The following is a 22,774-nucleotide window of genomic DNA, read 5'->3' as shown; positions in this document are numbered from 1 at the left end:
ATCAAAGTTTATAGTCCCATGATAAGCTGTGCTGGTTGTTAAGAAGCAGATCTGTCTTCATTTCTGTAATGGAATAAAATGCCTGTCTATTGCCAGAGTTTTCAGATTTGTGCTTATGCGAGGTGTTGTACCAGGCTGTGTGTTTTGACACCTGTTCTGTCCAAATTCTTTGCATTCATGCTTGGAGAAAGTTAGCTATAAATGAATCCTGTCGGTCAATGGGTATTCATTTTTATATGGCTCCTTCCTTACTTTTCTGGTTCTTTTCTGGTTGTTTGGAGGAAATCGTCACAGACTTGGTTTGCTAGGGGATGAGGGACATTGGAGCGTGGAGGTTTCTTTAGCTTCCCAGTGAGTCAGCCCTTCTGATAGGAAAGCAATTCTTGCTTTGAAGCCGGCACTTCTCATTTATTTATTTTTTTTCAGAAATTAAGGAAATGGGTAAGACTGAAAGTCGTTTGATGTGTATGTGAACAGTGATGGGTAGAAGCTGACTCCTTTTGCCCTGACAAGAAGGGGAGCTGAGAGTTCATGCTGATACCATGGTGCAATCCGTCATTCCTGCTGGTTTTCTTCTGGCTTTTGGAGTAAATGGTGCAGAGGGCACCTTTCACAAACGAGCCTGGTCAGCAGTGCTGTTATTTGCTCTTGGGGAGTGCCCGTGTGTGGTTGCCCAAGCTGTTCACATTAATCCCCTCTATCAGCATGGGAAAGGTGATAGTGATTCCCACATTTATGGGGTGAGAGAGAGTTCTCGACTATCCAGCTATTTTGTCCTGCCTTAACAAACAGTGAAATGGGTTTCTTCCAACCCGAATGTCAGGATAAATGGCTCGGTTGCTCCTTGCTTATGAGGGGAGGGAAGCTTTCTTTCATAAAATGAGTTAAAAATCTGAAAACATTGACAGATAATGCTAATGACATTCTTAGGTAGTCACGTGTAGTAGTTGTTTATGCTAGGATTTGGAACTTATCGTTGATTATTCTCATTTCTGTGGAGATATAAATAATAAATATTAAAGTGCAATCCCTGAATTAACTGCTTGGGTTTATACCAATTAGGTCTTGACCTCACAAGTTCCCTCTTTAACCTGTCCGATGTGGAGTGAAAAAGCAGAGTCTTGAGGTTGATTTGGGTTTACAGATAGGAGCTCCACAGCGCAGTTTCAGCCTGCTGCCTCTGCCAACACTGCTGCTTGTGGGTGATGTGTGTTAGCAGGGTATCTCCTGGAGCTCTTGTGCTGTGATCATGACTGGAGAGAAGCTCAGCAGATGTTGTCTCTTAACACCATCACTGTGTCCATGCTGGGATTTTATTGCCTTATCGGTATCAGTTGAAGATGTGTGAGTTATTTCACATCGCAATGCAGTGAAGCTCTGCTGACTGCACAGATACAGGATGACAAATTTATATGACTATAGTACTCTGTCACGGTAAATAAAAGTAATTTATAGATCTGAAATGTCATAGATACTTTCCTCAAACATTCTGTGCTGTTGAAGTGCAGAAGATTTGGTGGAACGAGTTGACAACTTCCCCGTTCTAGACAAGCACTCATGCTCTAAATTTTTTTGGGGGGCAGGGAATCACCTCTCAAGAAGGTTTCAGTTTACATTTGCAGATTGTTGTTCCATTCTAAGAGTAAATCTGTAGAATTATGAAGTTTTCTGTGGCTGAATGTGAATATTTAGTATTTTAAAGCACTGCTTGAGCATGTGAGGAAATGGAGAGAGCTCCTAAATTTTGCATCAGCAGCAGTACTGCTGTGGAAGGGATCTTGGGATATTGTTCCCAAGGATGGCAGGAGAAAATGTGATTATTGACTTGAGTACTGCTAAAGCTGCCAATTATTCTGCCTGGCTTGCTTTCCTAAAAGGTCTATCTGCTTGCAGTGTTATTCTGTTGCAACCACGTACTCCAGGATATCTGTAGTGCTGCTCCACTCGAGTGTAACTTTTTGTTGCTCAACAGAGTCCAGAAAGGAAAAGCGGTATCTACAAATAGTTACTCCTTTAGCCACGTGAAACACTCTGCACTTTTGCCCTTCCTTATTTAGTTTTTAAACTTCATTGTGTGTAATTTCGTAACTTCCTTTCCAGGCAGTGGAGAAGAGTAACAGGTCTCTCAGTGGAAGTTTGCAGAGTAGGTTGCATCAGGTGGTGTTTGCAACTGTAATTAAGGAAACTCCACAAAATATAACCGGTGTCTTGGTCAGAAATAATAGACAGGACATGTACAGAAAACTTAAGTTTAGACCTTTTCATTATACAGAAATCCAAAGTACTGCCATTATCATACGTTATATATTATTATATAGCAATTATCATGTGTAATAACATGAGAGATAATACCCAGATAATGTATGTAATGCTTGTTACATCCTGGGAGACTCTGGGTATGCATCCCAGCACTGTATTTTTAGGACTTTGTCACATGTCTAATAAATCAAGGTGTGTATACACCCAACGGTGTCACTAATAAATCTTTTCTTTTGCGTTTTTCATGAGGTTGAAAGAAGTAATCGTACTTGTGAACTTGAAAACTTGCATGAGACTACCTCTTCTGGCCTGTCATTTTGTAACATTTAAAGTGCTTGTGATTTTTTTTTTTTGGATATATAGGTATTTTGGACGGGCAGTTAGCTATGCTCTACTGTAGTGTTTTCAGCATTATGTTTATTTTTTTAATATACATTTTGCTTCCTTGAGCACTTGAGTTCTTCCTTGAGTTCCGTCTGCTGATAGGAAATGGTCTCAAAATGATTGTGGTGTTTTCGATCCTTAATAATCATTTTGGATACTTCTCAATTCCTAAAAATGTGATTTGTGTGTACGTATGTGTGTTAGTTAGCTTTGTACGTAGTGTAATAAGCTTTCAAACTGCCAGAAAGTGATGACGATGCTGATTACACACCCTGTCATCTCTAGCCACTTGTGAAAAAGGATCAGAAGTGCAAGAGTCATTTTAAATTAAAAATCTTGATTAATTTATGGAACTTTGGTTAAAATGTAATCTTCAAACATCTTTTAATCTCTCTGAAATTTGGGGGTTTACATTTTTTTTTTTTCTTAGCCCTGATTCAGCAAAGCTCTTAAATATTTAGTTTTGTGTCATGGACAGCAGTTGTGGTGGGACTCAGAGGTGCTGTTGAGTGCTAACTTTTTTGTAACCTTTGAGGAAGTGGCTCTGAGTGAAGTGCTGAAGGTTTTACAGGGAATGGGAAGAGCTGGGTGCTTTGGAAAAGGGATGCACGGAAGAAGACAAAAGTACTGCTAACAGGTACAGGAAGCCTGGATGACGGTGAGAAGGAACAAAGGATGTTCCCAGTTAACATCAAAGTGGGCCTGTGGTGGTTAATGGATTGCACATTGCCCTGGGCCAGCAATTCAGGCACTTAATCCTGGCACGGAAAAGAAATGTGTCTTCCTGCCTTCCCTCCTGGGGAGCCTGATAAAACACCAAGTTCTATGGAAGCCAGATCCACGTCTTGTCACGCGTGATTCCTGGTTTCATTGATCTAAAGCACTATTCCGTGGCTGGTGGTTTACAGGACATTAACTGTTAGTCTGTAAGAGCAATTACAAGAAATACAATTAAATTTGCATCTGCATAAGCAAGTGGAATAGAAAAGAAATTCAGTTAACGTTTTAAGATGTTTTTATTTGACTGCAAATGTGGCAACACCATAAAATACTTCTAAAACCAATACCTAAATAATATTTGAAGATTATTTTTTTTAATTAAATGTTTGGGAAATTAATGTAAACATCTGTGCTTCCTCCAATTACTCCTATTAGTTTGGGGTTCTCTATTCTGCTATTGTTAGGGCTGGTGATTGTACTGCCATCCTTTTCTGGGCCTGTCTTTGGTCTTTGAAAGCGGCTGGAGCAGTTTTAACACCTGTAAAAACCTATGCTAAGACATGACAAATGTTTAGGTCTCTTGTTCTTTGCAAATATTACAAAGACCTGAGATCAGAATCTGTTCTGACATGTATGTTTTGTGCATACTTTGCAGACAACCAGTTCTCCAAAATAGTATAGTTCAGATTTTGCCGCATATATAGATAGATAATTGTATCTATATATGAAACTCCAAGCCTTCTTCTGTACTCCATCTGTAGAGATGAGCTTTCCTTATTTCGGAAAATCCAGATATTTGCTTGTTCTTCAGTTTCTAACGTTGAATTTATTCAGCTGCTCCCAGTGACTCGGTAATTTGTTATGCTTTCCAGAGATCCTGTTTGTTCTACGTGTCAGGTATTGTGAGAAAGAAGCAATACCTTTCCTGATTAATGCTCCCTTTCTTCCTAGCAGGGTGGCAATCTGACTGCACAGTCTATATTTAGCACAGATTATAGCAGATGCAAAAACATTGATGTAATCTTAAAATTGGTGCTCACTGACTTGATATAGGTGTGTCTTAGTAGAAGGAAATCTTGGGGTTCTGTTTGAAAACTGCAGAGATGTGAGCCTGTCCTCGCGGAGTCACCTCTGTAGCTAATTATATTTTATTTTTTGTGGAAAAGTTACAAATTGCAACCTGAATCTGCAGTGAGCACAAACACTAATAATTCAGCTTTCTGAATATACTTCTCAAACCATTTTGTGAAACTGATACACTGAGAGAGGCAACAAATGTGTTCTGGCATCACTTGACAGTGGATGTGTTTCTCTACCAGGACTTTGTATCCTTTCTTCCTGTACTCTCTTCTTTGAAGCACAGGGAAGCTTTAGATGTAAGTGGATAGCTCTGTGTAAACTTGCTGTAAGAAATGGGACTTTCCAAAGCCGTGCCCAGCTGATAATGGCCTTTAAACAAGCAGTTTGCTACCTGCTAGGGAATCAGTGTGCACTGGAGCTGAGAACCTACAGCACTGTTTGCTCATGCAGCAATGTTTCTGTAACTACTGTGAAAATGATTGGAGATTAGTGTCAGCTAGAAACTTCTAACTTTACAGTCTTGAACTGCAATGCATTGACAGGGGTGTACGGATTTCAGTGTATGAAGCAATTTCAATCTTGCAAGAGGTGAAGACGAAGAGTTGCCGCTGCCTTACAGTTGGTTCAGCCTAATCTTGGGTCAGTATTTAAAGTGTTAAGCAGTTCCTGCTTCAGCCATAAATTAAGGGGAAAAAAGTCAACACCAGTGACATATATTAAACTGCCCATGAGGTAATTTGTCTGAGAAAACAAAGGTTATCGACATTGTGCATTCCTCAGTGCTTCAGGGGACTCTAACCACTTTCATCTTTAAAGTGGTTGGTTTCTATTTTCAGGAATAACTTTTAATTCTCTGGGGAGTTGCAGGGCTGCTTATGACATCTGCCAGTTGAGCTCCTCTGCTGGGTGATGGAAATTGCTCCAGGGACAGAGTTCAGGCAGCTTCTCTGCTATTTTGGTTCATAAATTGTCTAGATCTGTCCTTTGAGTTCATGGCAAGTATGACAGAAGATGGGGGCAGGTTATTCATCCACCTCTGCTTTCTGTGGATGCCTGCATTTAGGATGAGAAAACATGTTCCTTATTCAAGGAGGAGACACTGGCTGACCAAATGAAAGGACCTGGGATATCTTTGACTTAAGAGGCTGAAGGTGTCACAGCTGTCCTGTGCCTGCCTGTCTGCTGCTGTAATTAAGACCATAAATGCAGGAGGTAATGGGTTCTTAAATAGTTACGTATGTGAAAATTTCTGTATTCTAGAAATGATCACATTTCACGGTACTTAAACAGAGGTTTTGGCTGACTGTCACAGCTCTATATGTTATATCTGTTTATATACATAGTCACACATGCATGTATGCATTATTTTTCAGTGAAGGAGTTTTGCAGGCTGTAAGGGAAAGAGATTAGCTTGTGTAACAAAGCGATTGCCTTTAGGTTTACTGTAAGCTTCCAATTCCTCCCTCTTCCATAAAATAAACAGCAAGTTCAATTCTTATCTCCTTATTTTCTGCCCAGTAAAATATGAATCAAACTTAATTTGCAAGAATACTGATAGACAATACCATTATTGCTGTTCTGATGGGGAAGAAAAAGGCTGAGACTTCCCTCTGTGGAGGCTCTGATTTCTAGGTTTGTATGCTTTCCATCTGTCTTTTTAGGTGCTGAGACCATTTGCTGCTGTCTAAGCTCTTACTTGGAAAATGCACCCAGCCAAGGACAGAAATGCACGTGGCTTTTGCACAAGCTGATGTTTCTTAGTTTACAATGGAAACAATATGAAAGAGAATTGTTCTTGGTATAATAGCATGTTTAGAAGAAGGTTGGATATAAAAATATTCTAATATTTATGCTTGAAGGATCTAGCTAAGATTTTAGGTTTGCTGGATACAGAATTTCTCTTTGTCGTGTTATTCAGGAATAGACTTCAAATTTATAACCATCCATCCCTCATGTCCCTTCAGATGTTCTGACCTGGTTCCTCTGTCCTCAGTGCCCCGGTGACTGTAGTGCTGTCTGCTTCTGGTGATGGAACTGGGGAGGATCCTGCTGTCCTTGTTTGAGCAATGTGTGGTGAAGCAGCTGATAGTGGGAAGGCTGCTTACTTACTTAAAAGTAGGTCAGAACCGCCTGGTTATTTGCTCATTTGCATGGGCATCATGGAAGCTACACAGAACTTCAGGCATGTTGGATTTTTGTCCATGTATAAAGCACAATGATTTGTTTCACACATTGATGTATGCAGATGACTTTGAAATTATTTTATATAAATATAAAATATCTTTTTTTTTCCCCCTTAAGGAATTGTTAAACTGTGACAGGTGCAATGAAAACAAAGATCTCTTAGGATTACCCTGATCTTTTTTTTTGCTATTGAGTTAGACTTGTACACGATGTCACATGTCAGCCTGTAGTGATATCAGCAGTTTGTAAGTGATGTGACATGTGTTTAAGAGAGATTATAAAAGCCTGAAACCTTTATGACTAGGGCTGTGGTTTGCCCCAGAAAGAGTGGGTGGTTGCTTCCAAGTTGAACGTTTTATGCCAAGAGAGTCTGTACTGAACTTGCACTGCCAAGTCATAAACGCATAAAATATGTGTTGCTAATGGAAACACTGACAAGGCTCGAACTGTAGTGGACTGGCATAATAAAAATATTAAAATTTCCAGCTGCAGCTAATGTCTGACTCTTCTTCTTCTTCTTTTTTTTTTTTTTTTCCTGGTTGGCAGCAAGTGGTGGTCTCATCTCAGAACAAGCTGAAGTGTCCTGGAAAGTTTTTGTTGGTATTGTCCTAATGTGGACCCTATTTAAATATACAGGTCTGATTTTAAAAAAGCAACAATAAAAACAAAACCCCCTTACTTGCTCTGAAGCCACTGATTAAGTGTTGGGCATGTTCAGATTAGATGTAACAGTAACTGGGACGTTTTATTTTGCTTTGAGTGAAGAAATCAGACCTGCATGCAGTGTTGTTTTCTGACAAGTGAAGCTTGGGCCAGTTGTTTTGGCAGAGATGTAAGTATCGCAGACTTCACAGGGGTATTTATTAGTGTTTGGCTCAATTAGGGTCAGTTTTCAGCGATCTGAATCGATGTGTGTCATGGTTAGGAATTTTCCTTCGTAAAATCTTTGTACGTCCCAAAGGTCAGAGTCATAACGATTTATGTTCGGGATGAAATTGCTCGAAGTGGTGAGTGGTAGGTGAGAGAGGATCCCAACGTGCTTTTGAAAATGCATCTAGAGCAATTTCCTACTGTCAGAGGAGTGATAGGAAATATGGGTTTGTGGTGTGGTGGACTGCGCACGGGTGTGGAGACCAGGTATTCCAGAATTTGCTTTACCTTGGTTTGATTTTAGTGTGTTTTTAATGCCCTGGGTAAGGATAATTAATGCTCCACTTCCTTGTCACTGCCAACAACCAAGTCCTTGCTTTACAAGGATGTTCTAAAGGTTAGTAGGTAAAATACTGAGAAAGCAGTTGTTGGCTTATCCACGCGCTGCTTACTAGCCCCTTCTGTTGTTGTTTTTTTGTCTGAACTAGATTATCAGTAGCTGCTGGAGTGATAGGCCCCTGTGTGGTTGTTGTTCCTCCCCTTGATGCAAAGCAGCTTTAGATGATGCTGTGTTCACAGTGTGCTTTCCGACACACAGACACACCACTACCCACTCTTGGAATCACATGTTACTGACTCAGTTTTTGACTTCCATCTGTTCATTGCAAATCTTTTCTGATTGTTTCATACCATTCTGCTCTTGTTTTTACCCCATAATCTTTTTGCTCTTCTCCTTGCACCTTAGATCAGGAAGCATTCTAACCGCATGCTCAACCTGCAGAGCTTGGTTGCATTAGGAAGGTCCCATGGTACCACTCTGTACGTGCCTCATCATTCTGCCTGGTTTCTGCTGTAGGAAGTCTTCTTCAGTAATCTTCAATAAACTTGCAGCCTTTGAACCTGCCTTGTAATTATTTTCGATCTTATTGTTTTTTAAAAAAATATCTCATTCCACTGTATTTTGTTAAATTTGCCATTGATGGTTTTGTATTAGACTCTGAGTATTTCCTGCCTGTGACCATATCAATTACTGACTCAGCCCAGGCAAGAAAAGTCTCTCAAGTGTTCCTCCTTTCGTTTTAGAGGTCTTGGTTTTCTGTTGTGGTCTCTGTTTTTGTCTTAATCTTTCTCTTGTTTGTGATCTATCAGTTACTTTGCTGCCTGTGATGCAACCTTTTGACTTGTTATCTACTTTCAGTTACTGATAAAGCTGGTGCCTACCTTAAAATTTCAAAATGGTTCTGTCTGTAGTTTTTAATTTTATTTCTTAAAAGTGGCTGATCTTACTTTTGCCCATATATACAAGCTGCCTGTGTGTGTCTTCCCCACTTCTCTTTCTCATCTCTGTGCATTTCACAAAATCCCTGCAGCTTCTGAAGCTCTGTGCAAGGTGCAGCATTAGTGCAAACCTGGAGAGCGAGCCTGCAGCTGACTCCTTAGTGGGGAGTGTTATGGCAGAGAAAAAGCTTACCTGGAGAAGCATTTGTTCCTGGGACAGCTGGCAGCGTTGGATGTTGTAAAAGTTCAGTAGTAAAAGATTTATTTTAAAATCCAGGGATATAGCCACGACAGGCAAGTTTTCAAGTGCCAGCATGCTTCTTTGTAGAGCAGAGTACCCTTGTCAGGAAGGCAACTAGAAACAGGTTTTAGGGGGATGCAAACTATTTAGCTATAGCCAACTTGGATTCTTTATGGTGTATCAGACTTGCGAGTGACTGGCCAAAAAACTGATGATAGACTGAAAATGACAACATCTTTGTTTGGAACGCCTACTTATAGGGAGGAGATGGTCACGATGCTTTGCTTTTCTGGAGCCCTCTTTTTTTTTTTTTGGCTTGGAACATAGGATCTCTGCGGAGCTCAAGATCTCCAGGGCTAAATTCCCTGCGGATGAAGGAGAGTAAAAGCAAGAATAGCTTGCCTGTTTGCTGAAAAGCCTCTTTATGTAATGGAAATGAGTGGGAGGAAAAATTGTGCTGTCTGTAGTCTTGCTTATTCTACTTCCTCTGTCCTTTGGGGAAATTGGAAGGTGCCTTGAAGTGTTTGACATGAGGTTCGTGGCATGTTTGAAAGCATCAGGAGCTTTCCAGACATGTTTAGTTTTCCAGCTGGACAGCTGCAGTAAGTAGCTTTAAGAGCTTTAATGTTCCAAAAAGCACCAGATATATCCTAGTGAATACATTTCTCATATTTTTTTTTGTTGTTGTTTTATCCATGCGTGGGTTTTACTGCCTTAAAGCTCTTTTTAAGTCCTCAAATTATAAGTATAAATGTAGTGAAACCATTGTTTTCATATATTAAGTGTTCTATTGCAATTGTAGCTGAAATAACAACTGGATCACAAAAAGCTGCAAATTACATATGGATGTTTGCATTCCTCAGAAAAGGAGCAGCCAGTGGCAGTGCTGAAGAGCTTTGAGGCTCTTGCTAAATACACAGGTGAATAAGACCCAGTGGATGCAATACATTTAGATTTTCAGAGAATCTTGGAAAGTATTTTGCATCAAGTCATTGAAGAAATGCAGCTGCTTTGATACAGAAGGAAAAATTATTTTATGGGCTGAAATTTGGTTAAAGAATAAGAAGCAAAGAACTTAGTGGTGACATGCCGGGGTGATGTGTCAGAGGGATCTCCTAGGAGTTGGTTGTGATGCCAGCTTTATTCAGCATCTCCAGTGACGTGGAGCAGAGACCTAACAGTGGAAACTCCCATTTTGCAAGAGCTGTTAGTTTTTAAATGTCACGCTGATGGTGTGGAGTTGAGTGTTGAAAAAGGTGGCAGCTGAGCTTGATGGTAGGTAAATGTCAAGTCGTGTATATAAATAAATAAAACAATAATAATCTGTACTGCGGCGATGTGAAAATGCCAGCTGAGATGGTTGTCAGCTCAGGAATATTTGGTGGTGTCACTCTCAGGTCTCCAAAATCCTCAGCTCTGGGGGCAGTAACAGCCAAAACACCAACAGGGTGCCGGGACTCATCGGGAAAGCTGGGGAAAGGCAGCTAGATAGGTGGTCAAGGGGATGGAGCAGCTGCCCTGTGATATGGGGGCTGACAAAACTGGGGCTCCAGCTGAGGGGATATGATCAAGGTTTATGTGAGCATGAAGGCAGTGGTAAATGTGATTGTAGGAGCATGTACTGGGAGTGTGAAGGTGTCAGTTTAAAACAGATGAGAGAGAAGGAGGCTTCTTTGCATTAGCAAAAAGTATCTGGTATTTATCACCAGGCAAGCAGTGGCAGGCAGGATCATGGATTCAGAAAGGAATTAGACAAATTCATCTGCAGACATCAAAGAGGCTGGGGGAACCTTCCTAATGAAACCCTGATGGGTGATTGGGGAATGTGGGAGATCAGACAGCAGAAAGTGTGCGGGGTTGCACGCTAGCCCTGGATTGCTGCTGTTGTGAGCTGTGTTCTGCACGAGAGGGGCTGCTGACCACACCTAATGGGTTTCTTCTTATGTTGAGTGATTGCCTTCTTGTCTTGGAGTATTCATTCTCAGGTAGTTTCATTAAATGAGCTGATGCAGTGGAATAACTGCTTAAATACATGGCTTTTTCCATCAACAGCAGATTCTTTCTTGTTTATAGGTTTCTTTATTTCATTTGGCATATTTTTCCTAAGTTAAGGTGTTAACTGTTGTCTGCTTTCCTGTCAATTCCAGTGCTATTGGCAAAATGCTCTCCGTTACTCTCAGTATCTTGCTTTCTTTTCCATTTGTTTTTTTCAGCAGTACCATTACAACTTGTCTGTAAGCAACTTCTGAGCTGTAAGGCTGAGACAATCACCCAATACAGCTTCTTATACTTGAATATTGATTTTCTTTAGTGTCCTACGCTATGGCTCTGTCATTAATTATTTGTCTCATATTTTGCTTGGGTTTTCAATATGAGCTTAAGACTTGTGTGGGACTTCTCTGGTCTTGAAGCTACTTTCCATAGAGGTTGAATAGATGTCTACAATACTGCTCTTGTTTCTGAGTTTTCTTGGCACATCAACTCACCTGACTTCTAATTTTATGGAAGGGTCATGTTTATAAAGGCCTTTAGTGAGTTTAGATGCAGAAGGCCATGTTTTTTGGGTATAGTACATAATTACAAACCAAATGGTAAGTATCCCAAATCTATTAGTCTGTACAGTGCCTTGCTAACAATACTGACCTCTTGGGTAATTTAACCTCTTGTTTCAGGAAGTTAAGAAGGATGTAGAGCCCAAGGATGATGCCCTACCAGCCAAGAAGGAGAAACCTGGCAATGTAGCAAGCCTTGTGCAGCGTATGAATATCTGTGGGCTTCCAGCAGGAGGATTCCAGCCTCATCCACCACCCAAAACCTACAAGAAGAGTATGGAGCATTTACAATTCTTTCACTTGCATAAACTGCTGTTGAGCATTTTAATAAACATTAGTTATCAGTTTGTCAGTTTTAATTATCAGCCTGTCAGTTTTAAGGATGTACAGAAAACTAGAGATACAGGAGCCAAAACTTTTTAATCTGAGCCAAACTGTGCTCCTGGATGATCCAGTTCTTAGCAGCAGCAGGGCTGAATTCTGATGAGAGCAGAATTTAGACCTCTTCCAGATTCCAGAGAATATTGCCTTTCTTTTTTGATCAACATTGAAGGCAATGGAAAGGAACTGTTGCTGTTCAATTTTATGTCAGCTCTGCTTGTATTGCAAAGTACCTGAATGAGAACTGCAGGCTTGTTCCTGGTAATTAAAAAATTTACCTGCAGTCACTTCTTCCATCTAGAAAAGTTTTGCTTTCTAGACAACTAACGATACTATTCTCAAAATGACTTTTGAATGACTGAATCTGAATACAGTTCTTGACGATGGCACATGTGCCCATTAGGTGCTTTCATCATCAAGCATTTGAAAATCTAGTCCAGAAAGTTAGTCTTTTTCCCTAGATTAACACAACCAGGCTCTGAAAAGGAATCAACGTCATCTGATACCAGTTCATATACAGACTGCCTCTTCTGATGTCCCTGATCTTGGAATAATCCTGTGTTCAACAGGGCTCGTTGCCTCATGCTGATTGCTGTGTAGCCATGATCAGTATGGTGCATACAATTTGATCTCAAAATTAGCAGTGTTATGGCTAGACTCATTTTTCTAGTACAAAACGGTGTTCAGGAACCTTCCTTGAAACACACAAATGTTTATTTGGCATAACGGCAGTGTCTGTATTTCCATTTTGCTTGCTGTTCCCTCTTTCTGGGAAGGCTGTTTTAACAGCTTCTGCAGATTCTGTTTGCTGTTTTCTTTTGCCTTTGCCTGGGCAATCGCTCATTCCCTTCAAAAGGTTTTTGGACTATTTAGTCATCTTTCAGTTTCTAGTTCCTAACCTGGCAAAAATGAAGTTTACAACTTCAAAAACAAAAGTTAAGCTTCTTTAAAACTAACAGCAAGTTTCCCATGAGTGGCAAGGCAGGTTTTCTCTGTCTAGAAAGCCCCATGTGTTGGTCTCATGCACCTCTCACTGAACACGTGTATATTCTATCAGGTGGGAAAGCTACAGGCGATATTCCTATCAGTTAGATTGCTGCATTTATTCAGGAAAATGAAAATACAGGAGGTGTACTAAATTGTGTAACAAAGGGCTAAATTTAGTTTACCCTGTAGAAAACAAAATGTAATGAGAGACAGATTTTTATTTTTATTTTTTTGGGAAATGGACAGAATTGTCTGGCAGCTGCCATCCCAACAGTCTCAGCATTGTGTGAGGCTGGAATATTGTTTTCTGAACTGATCAGTTAGCTTCTTAGGTTAATCTAGGGATTTTCAAAACTGGAACTTTTGAAAGTAGATAGCACTGAAAACAGCTTGCAGGTGAGGGAGAGTTCTAGATGCAAAATGCATCTGTTTTTTTAGCCCTATTTTAGAGAGAATTACAATATGAAAGGAAAAGTGGAAATCAGATGTATACCAAATGGCCGTGTGACTCCTTAATTTACATTTTTGGTGTTAATCTCGTTCAAAGGCGGAGCCCTAAAAGCATTGTAGGCGGTAGTAGAGGCCAGTGAACTGTTTATTTCAATTATTGTTTACATAATAGTCCTTCTTGGCTGCTGTATAAACTTCTGTAGACTTGAAAGAAGGGTGTATTATGTGAGCAATTACATGTTATTAGAAACAACCTCTAGAGCTTCATGTTTTTGCGTCTTGACTTTAAGCTCTCCAAAGCAGAGGCCATATAGCAGTATGTAGAAAACTCTTAGTTTAGTGATCGCTCTCAGAAATTTTAGATGCTGCATATTACTCAGATGTCTGGCTTGTTCCATACTGAGGATGCGGGGTGTGGCAATCTTCTAAACTTCTGACTTTGGAATTTCAATACTGCTGTAAGAAGACAAGGATCAATCTGTATCTATGTTTGCATTATTTTTACGCAGCTAATCTTATCTGTTGAAGCTTGAGTATGGATGGAGTGCACAATGTAAGAGGGAATTGCAGAAATTGCATGAGTATAGCTCCTGTAAGACCACTCTAAGAAAACAGTGTGATGTACCTCAAGCTTTTGATACATATTTTTGCTTGAACAGGGGCAGGGTTGCTTAAAGACTGGAGGCTGAAACTTGCAGATTTTCTTCCAAGCAAGTGCTAACACTGCAGCCGGCAGCTACTGTCATCTTTGCAGGTTTCAGTCAGGAAGTAGCTTGAAAATTATTGTACTGGGGACTTGCTTGAGTCAACATGTCTTTTTTTTTTTTTTAATAGCAGTTAGTAATTGTATGTGCAGTGTTTGCTTATTTGTAACTCACAGTGTGAGACAGAAGCAGAAGCTTATGTAGCTTTTTGGGGTGGTTTACCGGTGTTCTGGTCAGATCTGATACTTGGAAGCTGAGGAAAAATGAGTTTTCATTTTAAAATATTATTTTTCAATTTCCTTTGTATCAGAGTCCAAGAAGAGGCAATGTAAAGTGCTCTTTGAATATGTCCCGCAGAATGAGGATGAGCTGGAACTCAAGGTGGGGGATGTGATCGACATCAGTGAAGAGGTAAGCTGTTTCACAGAGCTGGTTTTGTCTTTGTGTGGTCATAAGTGACATTTTTATTATTATTTTAAATGTATTTTGTAATATTTTAAATACAAGGATGTTGGAAAATAGCAAAGGAGTTGGTATAGCAGAGGGTAAAGCTAATAGTTTAGGAGTTCTTTCTCTCAGGCTCTTACCCTAAATCAACAAATACTAGGGGACGTATTTCATCTTCACAGCAATAAATTGTAATTCAGCACACTCATTTCTTTTTCAAAAGACTTCCACAGTTCTTTGGCTCTGTCAATGTGATCCTTGTTTTTAGGATGCTTATGCTAAAATTCTTTGACCATTTGCCTTTAACATGACATACCCTAACTTGGTTTAGGTGAAAAATGCTATTTGACCTGATTTTCCAGTTTGGTGCTTTTGTACAAAGTCTTTCATCACTTAAACTTTGAACTAATAGTAACAGCATTTGTTACAACAAACTGTGCTTGTTGTACAATACACTTCTACCCACTTGCACAGAAATAGGGGACTTAAAAACGCAGTTGGTAATGTGTTGGTAATTTCCATTTCATTTTCCACTGAGTAAGAAAACAATTAAAGCTTGGTATTGATGTTCAGAACTTGATGGCAATCACCCTGTGCATCTGAGAGGGGTTTTGTGGGGGAGTTATTTTCTTTTTCCTTGTCTCCTTGCTACCTGTTCCATTCAGTATCAACTAGTGTTGTGGGAGGCTTGATTATATGGGAAGAGTATCTCTTACAAGAGCTAAATCTGTCAGAGAACCTGTGGAAAAGACCAGAGCAATCACGGAAGGATACTTTCAGAACTGGATGGAAAACTGCACAGCATACTCTGGCCTCCATTGGTACAGCCCCTCCTTGTTGTTTCCTTGAGAATCTGAGAAAGGAAAAAGACTTAATATTTCTTTCTAGCCATGTGTCTGTTGGTGCTCTTGAAGTAGCTTTGAGATTGCATCTTTCACTCGGATGACTTCATTTGAAGAGAGTGCTAACTCTCCAGGATTCTGATAGCTGCCAGGAATGACTTCTCCATTTTCATAGCAAGGAAATAACTATGCTTTTAGATGCAATTGAGTAAATGATTTCTAGAATTTGTTCTGCTAGCTTTGAATAAAACCAAGTGACTTGTTAAACCTGCTCACCAAAATCATAAATTCCATTGTGTGAGAGTGTTTTTTTTTTTTTTTTAAAGAGTGCTCCTGGGTAACCTCATCAGTTTAATTTGTGGATAGTGCTTGTGTGCAGCAGTCCTGGCTTCATAAATGCTTGCACTGTACCATTCAGTAGACAGAACAATGTCACTGGAAACCATTCAAGCAGTAAACTGCTTTGGGAGCTGCTGTTTTGAGTCTCACATGTTAACTTTCAGAATTATTTTGGGAGGGGTGCTCAGTATAATGTATCAAGACCAAATAGCTAATGAAAACAAAAAGATCAAGGTAATTATTAATCTGGTTTCCTAGATAGAAATGATTTTTTTGGAGACGTAGTTTGTTGTTTCTGTTCTCATGTTTATTTCTGTGCTGTGCTCCTTCCTTTCATATACCTCACCTGGCTTTCAAAAAAGATTAAACTTCTTGAAATTGATATGTTTCCACAGAACTTTGTAAAAATAGCTGGCCTAGGACATTTTTGTGCTGTTATGTCTCTCACAGAATGGGTGCAAGGAACACATATTTTAAAAACAACAAAGACAACAAAAACACTTTAAAATAATGAAATGAAAATACGTGTTTGTAGTATTTGTAGTTCCAGACTGGAACTGGATGGGCTTTAAGGTGCTTTCAAACCCAAGCCATTCCGTGATTCTGTGGCCAGAAATGTGAAGAATCATAGAAAATAATACTATTAGTTGTGGCTAACTTGTCTTCATTACTGTGAAATGATTCTTGCTTTCATTTATATATGAAAGGTGCTATTTATATAACAGGTAACTTAAATTTACAGATAATGTAGGATTACTATTTTGAGAGAGCACTTGGTCACTTCTTTGGAGAAAATAATAAAGCCAAATCACCTGCTCAGGGGAATAAGCTCAACCAGCCACACCTGATAACTGAGCAGTGTTATCAGGTGTAGCACTTGCAATTGTTTTCCTAAATTGTATGGTTAGTCATTTACAGGAATGATCATGAAATTAAAAGTGGAGGTCATGGCTTCATAACTAATTTTGAAGAGAGCAGGTTACAAGGTTCAGGAGCAGGGAAGAAGGCCTTTGTGCTATGTGGCTGAATCATCAGGGCCTTTTGTTTACAGAACTTTTGAGTTATGCATACAGTATACACAAAGTACACGTGGTAATTGTATAATTTATCTAAACTTTTTGTATCTCCTTCATATCTTTTCTCACATTCCTGTCAGATGCAGCACTAAAGACTAGGTTTAAAAGAAACTTTTTGTAGTATTGTATTTGTATTGCATAATACAAATTCATAAGGCTCAACTACTGGATTTTTTTTGAAGGTCAGACTGGTAAAACTGTTTCAGTCATTTTTCCCCCTTTGTTCAGAAGTCTGAGTGTTCATCTTTTTATAGCAACAACTTGATGGTATTCAAAAAAAGTACTAATGCTGTACCAGAGCTGTATCTCCCTCTTGTGGAAATTGGATCCTGTAGTAGGGTTTCGAAACGGAAGATGTCCTGAAATTGTCATCATTAGTGTTAGCACCCAGAAATACACAGTTGCTCTTCACCAAGCCACATAGAACCTTTTTTATTTTCTTCATCTGGTCTTTAATGTTGATTAAAGATGCATTCTCTGGTAACACTGGTTTGTATGTCTTCAGTTTTTTTAAGGACATCATGATGAGGATATTGACATATGCTCAGAAAACATTTAATCTATTCCTGCCTGTCTCTGAACCTGGCATTGCTTTGCCTTGCAAGTCTGTAGAGTGCTTTGCTGACCTTTTCTAATGGCAGAAAATAAAGGGATGCTTCAATCTCTTTCTATATCCTAAGCATGAAAAGACCCTTTTTCATGGCTCTTTGGTAGTATGTGTGATTCAGGGCATTTTAATTTCAGTTTTCTGTCATGTATTATGTAAAGCATGAGGAGCTGGAGTGTGATCAGCATCTGTCAGGAATCTGCTTGAAATTTGATTTGCTGGACCAGTCTCCATATTTAAACCATCCACAACGAAGCTATATTCAATAACTAGGATGTCTTTAAAAAGAAAGGCGTTCTTTTTCCACTGCCTGTCTGTCTCTGTAGCTGCCAGGCTTTGCATGCATTCTGCCTGCCTGGAGGTAAGCTAGGGTTTAAAAATTATGTCTGTGTGTCAAGCGCAGTGTCCTACAAAGCAAGGCTATAAAAAGATTACATAAACAGATGCTGTTTTATTCTGTTGCTTTTCTTTCTCTTCTAAAAACAGCTTTGCAGCCTTAAAGCAGAAAAACTTCAAAATATTTCGTTTTAGTTGATCTTGTCTCAGTTTTACATATTGTTCATTGGGCAAATTACCTTCACATAATTTCAGATATCTTCAAATGTGTTCATAAAAAAAGAACACAATTCTTATTCAGTTTTCTGGCATCATATTTTACACCATCACCTACGTGTGCCCTGCTTTTCCTGGTGTTTTGAATGGTGTCATATTCATGATGAGCCTTCCATTAAATATTTTAGAGTGAATAGCACCAGGAATCCAAGCACTTAACAGATCATCACAGGTTTGTCCTTAAAACAAACCGAAACAGGTTTGTTTCTAGTACAAAAATGAGATAGTTTGTGAATAGCAAAGCTAACAAAATTTCATCTCATTTCATATCCAGTGGACTTGTACTCTTAGTCACAAAACTCAGGCATCTTGGCTACCTACGATGGTTGGCCAACTCAGATGGGAAGGGATCCATATCTTCTAGCTGATCTAGAGCTAGGCATCTGCTCTTCAGCCAGCTGTTTCCTGCCGGAAGGAATGGATGACAGAGTAGTGGAAAACTAAGCTGTGATGTCCCTAAGGACTTTTTTCTACTGAACGTCATCTGTAGAAATTATCTTTGATCAGAAGACACAAGTGTTGAAGTTGGTCAACGGATACAGGGCCAATGGAAATGGGACTGGTGGGAACTGGACTGGCAACAAGACTGCATAAAGATTGCCTTAAGTGAAGTATGAATTCAATTGATATACATTATTTTAGATTGTTTAAATTGCTGTACTTAAATGTTGCAACAGGTGTTGTTTAATTTTTTTAAATTAATGCTTAATTAATTTAAAATGCTTTAAAATTAAGCAAAATGCTTTTGCTTAATTAATGTGCAAAATATTTCTGTACAGGTAGAAGAAGGCTGGTGGAGTGGAACACTAAATGGCAAGTCAGGGCTGTTTCCTTCCAACTTTGTGAAAGAATTGGAATCGACGGATGATGGAGAAACACAGGACTCTCTGGATGACGCAGGTGGTATTCTGTTTTCTTGTAAGCTCATAGCAAAATTATTTTAAATCTCATACAATTCAGAACATTGTGGTTGTAGTACAATCTTATTATATTTGATTCTAAGAATAAAGTATTTTTCATGTCTAACAAATACTAAACTGGACACTGGATCAAACATATTCCTTGGATTGTTTTTAAGGGAGCTTTTAAATTTAGCCATTCCTTTTTGGCTCTGACTGTATAGCGAAGACAGAAGCAGACTGTCTGTAGCTGAACAGTAGTTTAAATGCTGAGAGGTGCCAGGCAGGTACATGCTTTCCAGACAATTATTTAGTCTGTTGCCTTGAAACTGTATTTCTGAGGCCTTATGTTTTTGAAGACCTGTTTGAAGGCTGGGGAACTTTGATATGATATTGCTGAAATGGGAGCAGTCTTTGGGAGTAGTGTCCTGAAGGGAGTTAATGCTTTAAAAAAAGCTGTATAATGTTCAAGGGCAAAAAGTGTGTGTTTTTAATATTTTTCTGTCCACATTTACAAGATATTAAGTAATAATAGTTTCTAATAAGGGTTTGCTCAGAGATGGGGAAAGAAAAAATAATTGATTTTTTGTAAATTCTGGAAATAATTTCAGTAGTGTAAGCCAAGAGTTGTTTGATTTGAGCAGTCCCAAATAGTTCCACACCTATGTAGAGCTTAGTTTTGCTGAGACTAGTGATATCTAGTGAGATGAGTGTACAAATGGGTATGTGTCCATCTTATTTCACGAATACTGGGATTCAGAGAAACTGAACAGTAATCTGAAATGATTGTTTTTTCTGTTATTGTCTTAGAAGCTATGTTTTTCAGCACCACCACCACCCACCCTCCTGCCTGGGGGTTACATTTAATGCTCAGTACTTTGACAGTCAGGTTCTCAAGTATCTGCTATATTTCTTTACTCCTGAGAAAAAGTAAATTCTCTGAGCTGTGATTTTTTGGAATTTTCTCATTAATGAAATTTGTAGCTATCCACTTGGTTGTTTTCCTTTTAGTTCTCTAAATGAAGGGTAATATAGTTCAGAAACTGAAGTAGCAACACAACTTCACAGTGTTACCAAAACATAAATAAATTCACAAGAAACTGTTTTCAGGTATTTTTTTGGTACTTTGAGCTGTAGAAAAACTTCACTTGCTGCCTTGAGAGGCATCAGTCTCTGCTACTGCACCACAGTTTTCTTTGTTGTGGTTGTTGAAACAAGTGCACTCATTTTGGGGTCATGATGGCCCTTTATTGATCATAGCCTTTGGCAGCTATAGCTCTGCTGCATGTGATAAGCTTTTAAGTGTTGGACAAAACCCATGTCTTGCACTACTCAGCAGTGCTTCATAAAATCTAATGCTGATGATTACAGACTGTGGAGCCTCGATGTTTGAAATGGCAAGGAATATTAATGATCTAATGACTGAGTTGCCAGAGTATTTAATGTATGTTGTTTCAGAAGATCTTATGTTAAACATACAGCTAGACAAAAAAGGGAGGTATTGTAGCTGCAATAAGCTGTAAGAGCAATGCACACAGCTGTGTCTCCTCCATTTTTTTTTCCTCTGAAGAGCGAAGAAATAATTTCAGCTATTAAAACAACTGTGTTTTTTTTTTTCCTTTCACATTCAGAGTCTGTTTTCAGTGGTCCTACCTCACCTGTGGCTTCTCCAGGGAATGGAGCTGAACCTGGATCTGGACCAGCACAGCCAAAGAAAATACGAGGTGTTGGGTTTGGAGATATCTTTAAAGAAGGCTCAGTTAAACTTAAGACAAGGTTATCCAGTGGTGAATCAGAAGACAAAAAGCAAGATAAGGTATGTAGGGGTTCGTGTTGTTATTTTGGGGTTTCCTGTATTTAAAAAAAAAAGTGTGGAAACTGAAAACAATCTTGTAGATGCTGGCAGTTTATAAGATTTGTCACTATTGTTCAGTAATCAGGCCGTAATCATCTGATACCAAAGGCAAGGCAAGAAGAGGGTTTTGCCTATAAAACAAAGCAAAGCACCTTAAACTTCTTTCACGGTAAGTTATCTACCATGGATTCCAAAAGGTCTAGTCAAATGTTTTGACTTTTTTTTTCTTTTAAAGAGGGAAATTTAAACTAACATGAAAATTGTCCTTTCAAAAGCCAGGGGTTTAAAATATAGCAGGATGTGTACCTACTGTAGTCTTTGGTAGTTCTTTTCTCTGTAACAGATTTTGTATCTAATCAGAGGCAGGACTGCTGAGTTTCTATACAAGTTTAAGAAACGTTTGGACTATGCACATAGTCACATGGTCTAAAATTTTGGGTAGGCCTGTGTGGTACCAGGATTCGGACTCGATGATCCTTATGGGTCCCTTCCAACTCGGGATATTCTATGATTCTAAGTTGAATGTAGCCTTTAAATCAAGGAATATTTGGGGTGTTTCTTTTTTTTCCTTCACATTTTGGTGGATGTTGAAATTGCCGTACTGTGTGTCATGTGTTATTACCAATGGGAATGTCCTTCAGTGAATGCTGCCAAATTTTTGGCTTCATTGGTGTCTCCATAACCTGCAGATTGGGTGAGCCTGAAAAGTACAACTTAAAAATTTTATATCCTCTTGTTTTCCCTTTTTGTTTGAGTGGATGGTGAAAGGGGTACTTTTGATCTCCAAATCTAACTTAGAAGTTAGGAAGTATTACAGAACATCACATTATTTACTTACTTTAGTTTGGTTTTGGTATATCTGAACTCAAGGAAGCTCTTACCCCTCATAAGTACAACAGCAATGCATTTATCTTGAAATTATGCATAGAGTTATACCAAGAACTTTTTTATGGTTTTCGAGCTTTTGACAGCTGAGGTCATCCAGTGTTTAAGTTTTTTTTCAAGTGATCAATTCAAGAAAGCTTCTAAATCTTTGTCCAGATTCTTTTTTTTTTTTTTTTTGTCATCTGTGGTTGTGACTGTTTTTGGAAAAGGTAATTCTGACTGATTTGTTTTCCTTTGCCTGCCCAGAAATAATTGCGCTGGTGCAGGGCAAAAAGTGACATGAGGGCAGGAAGAGAGTCCTCAGGAAGAGGGCAGGGACAGATACTTTTAATGTATTGGTTCCACTCCCACCTCAGTAGCAAAGCTGAAAGATGCTTATCCAACTGTAGATGTTGTGTGCAACCTTTTTTTTTTTTTTTTTTTTTTTTTCTGATTCAATCAAAATTTCAGATGAGTCAGAAAACCAAAATTATCAAAGTGTTGTCATTTGTAGCTGGGGTATCGATTGTGAAGTCCCAGGGAGGGCACATGCATTTTCCTCCATTCTCTCCAGGTTTATACCTCAGTACAGGAATCCATGGGAGCCACTACATTGTTGTGTGACTGCTGTTAGAGGAGGCTTTTAGGAGCTAGCTTTCTCAATTTGCCTTCTTGTTATAAGATTGCTTGTCCAAAGGCATGCTTCCTCACTTTCCAGCTTATAACTTGGGAGTGGTAAGATCCTGCCTAAAATATACTGAGTTGATAGGAAGCCTGCTCAGTCGTTTTGAACTGTTCTTTGTGCAGAAATACTAAGATATGTTGGCGCTGTATTTGGTTTGTTGGCCAGTCTGCTTAGTTGTTGTAGGCAGCTTCTCAGCAAGATGGGAAATGAAGTGAGAAAACAAACTTCTCGTAGTTTGAAGACAATGAAATAAACGGTTGAGGTTTGCATTTAATATTTCACTTATGCTTATTGCCAAAGTCATCCCAAAGGCAGATAGGCTTAGAGAACAGCACAAAGAGCCCTATGGGGAAAATTCTTATGAAGGTTTTGCTAAAACAGTTTCTTTAGGTACATGCTCAACTCACTTTGGATTTAAGTGGAGGGATGCTGGAAGGGCATTCTCTGTCCTTAAGCTA

The 22,774-nt window shown here is 39.1% G+C and overlaps 1 protein-coding gene across 3 annotated transcripts in view; it reads left to right on the top strand.

Annotated features, from left to right (window-relative positions):
• CD2AP (CD2 associated protein) overlaps positions 1-22,774 on the top strand; it is a 73,853-nt gene that overhangs the window by 27,914 nt on the left and 23,165 nt on the right. For all 3 annotated transcript variants that reach the window (XR_011095421.1, XM_068678783.1, XM_068678784.1), the window contains 4 exons: positions 11,689-11,842; positions 14,401-14,501; positions 18,793-18,913; positions 20,544-20,728. Coding sequence is in view for 2 of the 3 variants with exons in the window: in XM_068678783.1 (XP_068534884.1) it covers positions 11,689-11,842; positions 14,401-14,501; positions 18,793-18,913; positions 20,544-20,728 (561 nt within the window). In the remaining variant the exon portion in view is untranslated. The remainder of the gene's footprint in view (positions 1-11,688; positions 11,843-14,400; positions 14,502-18,792; positions 18,914-20,543; positions 20,729-22,774) is intronic.

Source organism: Anas acuta, chromosome 3 (assembly GCF_963932015.1).
Source record: "Anas acuta chromosome 3, bAnaAcu1.1, whole genome shotgun sequence".
In the NCBI taxonomy this organism is placed as follows: Eukaryota; Metazoa; Chordata; class Aves; order Anseriformes; family Anatidae; genus Anas; species Anas acuta.
The sequence above is the reverse complement of the archived record's forward strand: the minus strand, read 5'-3'. Positions and strand labels throughout refer to the sequence as shown.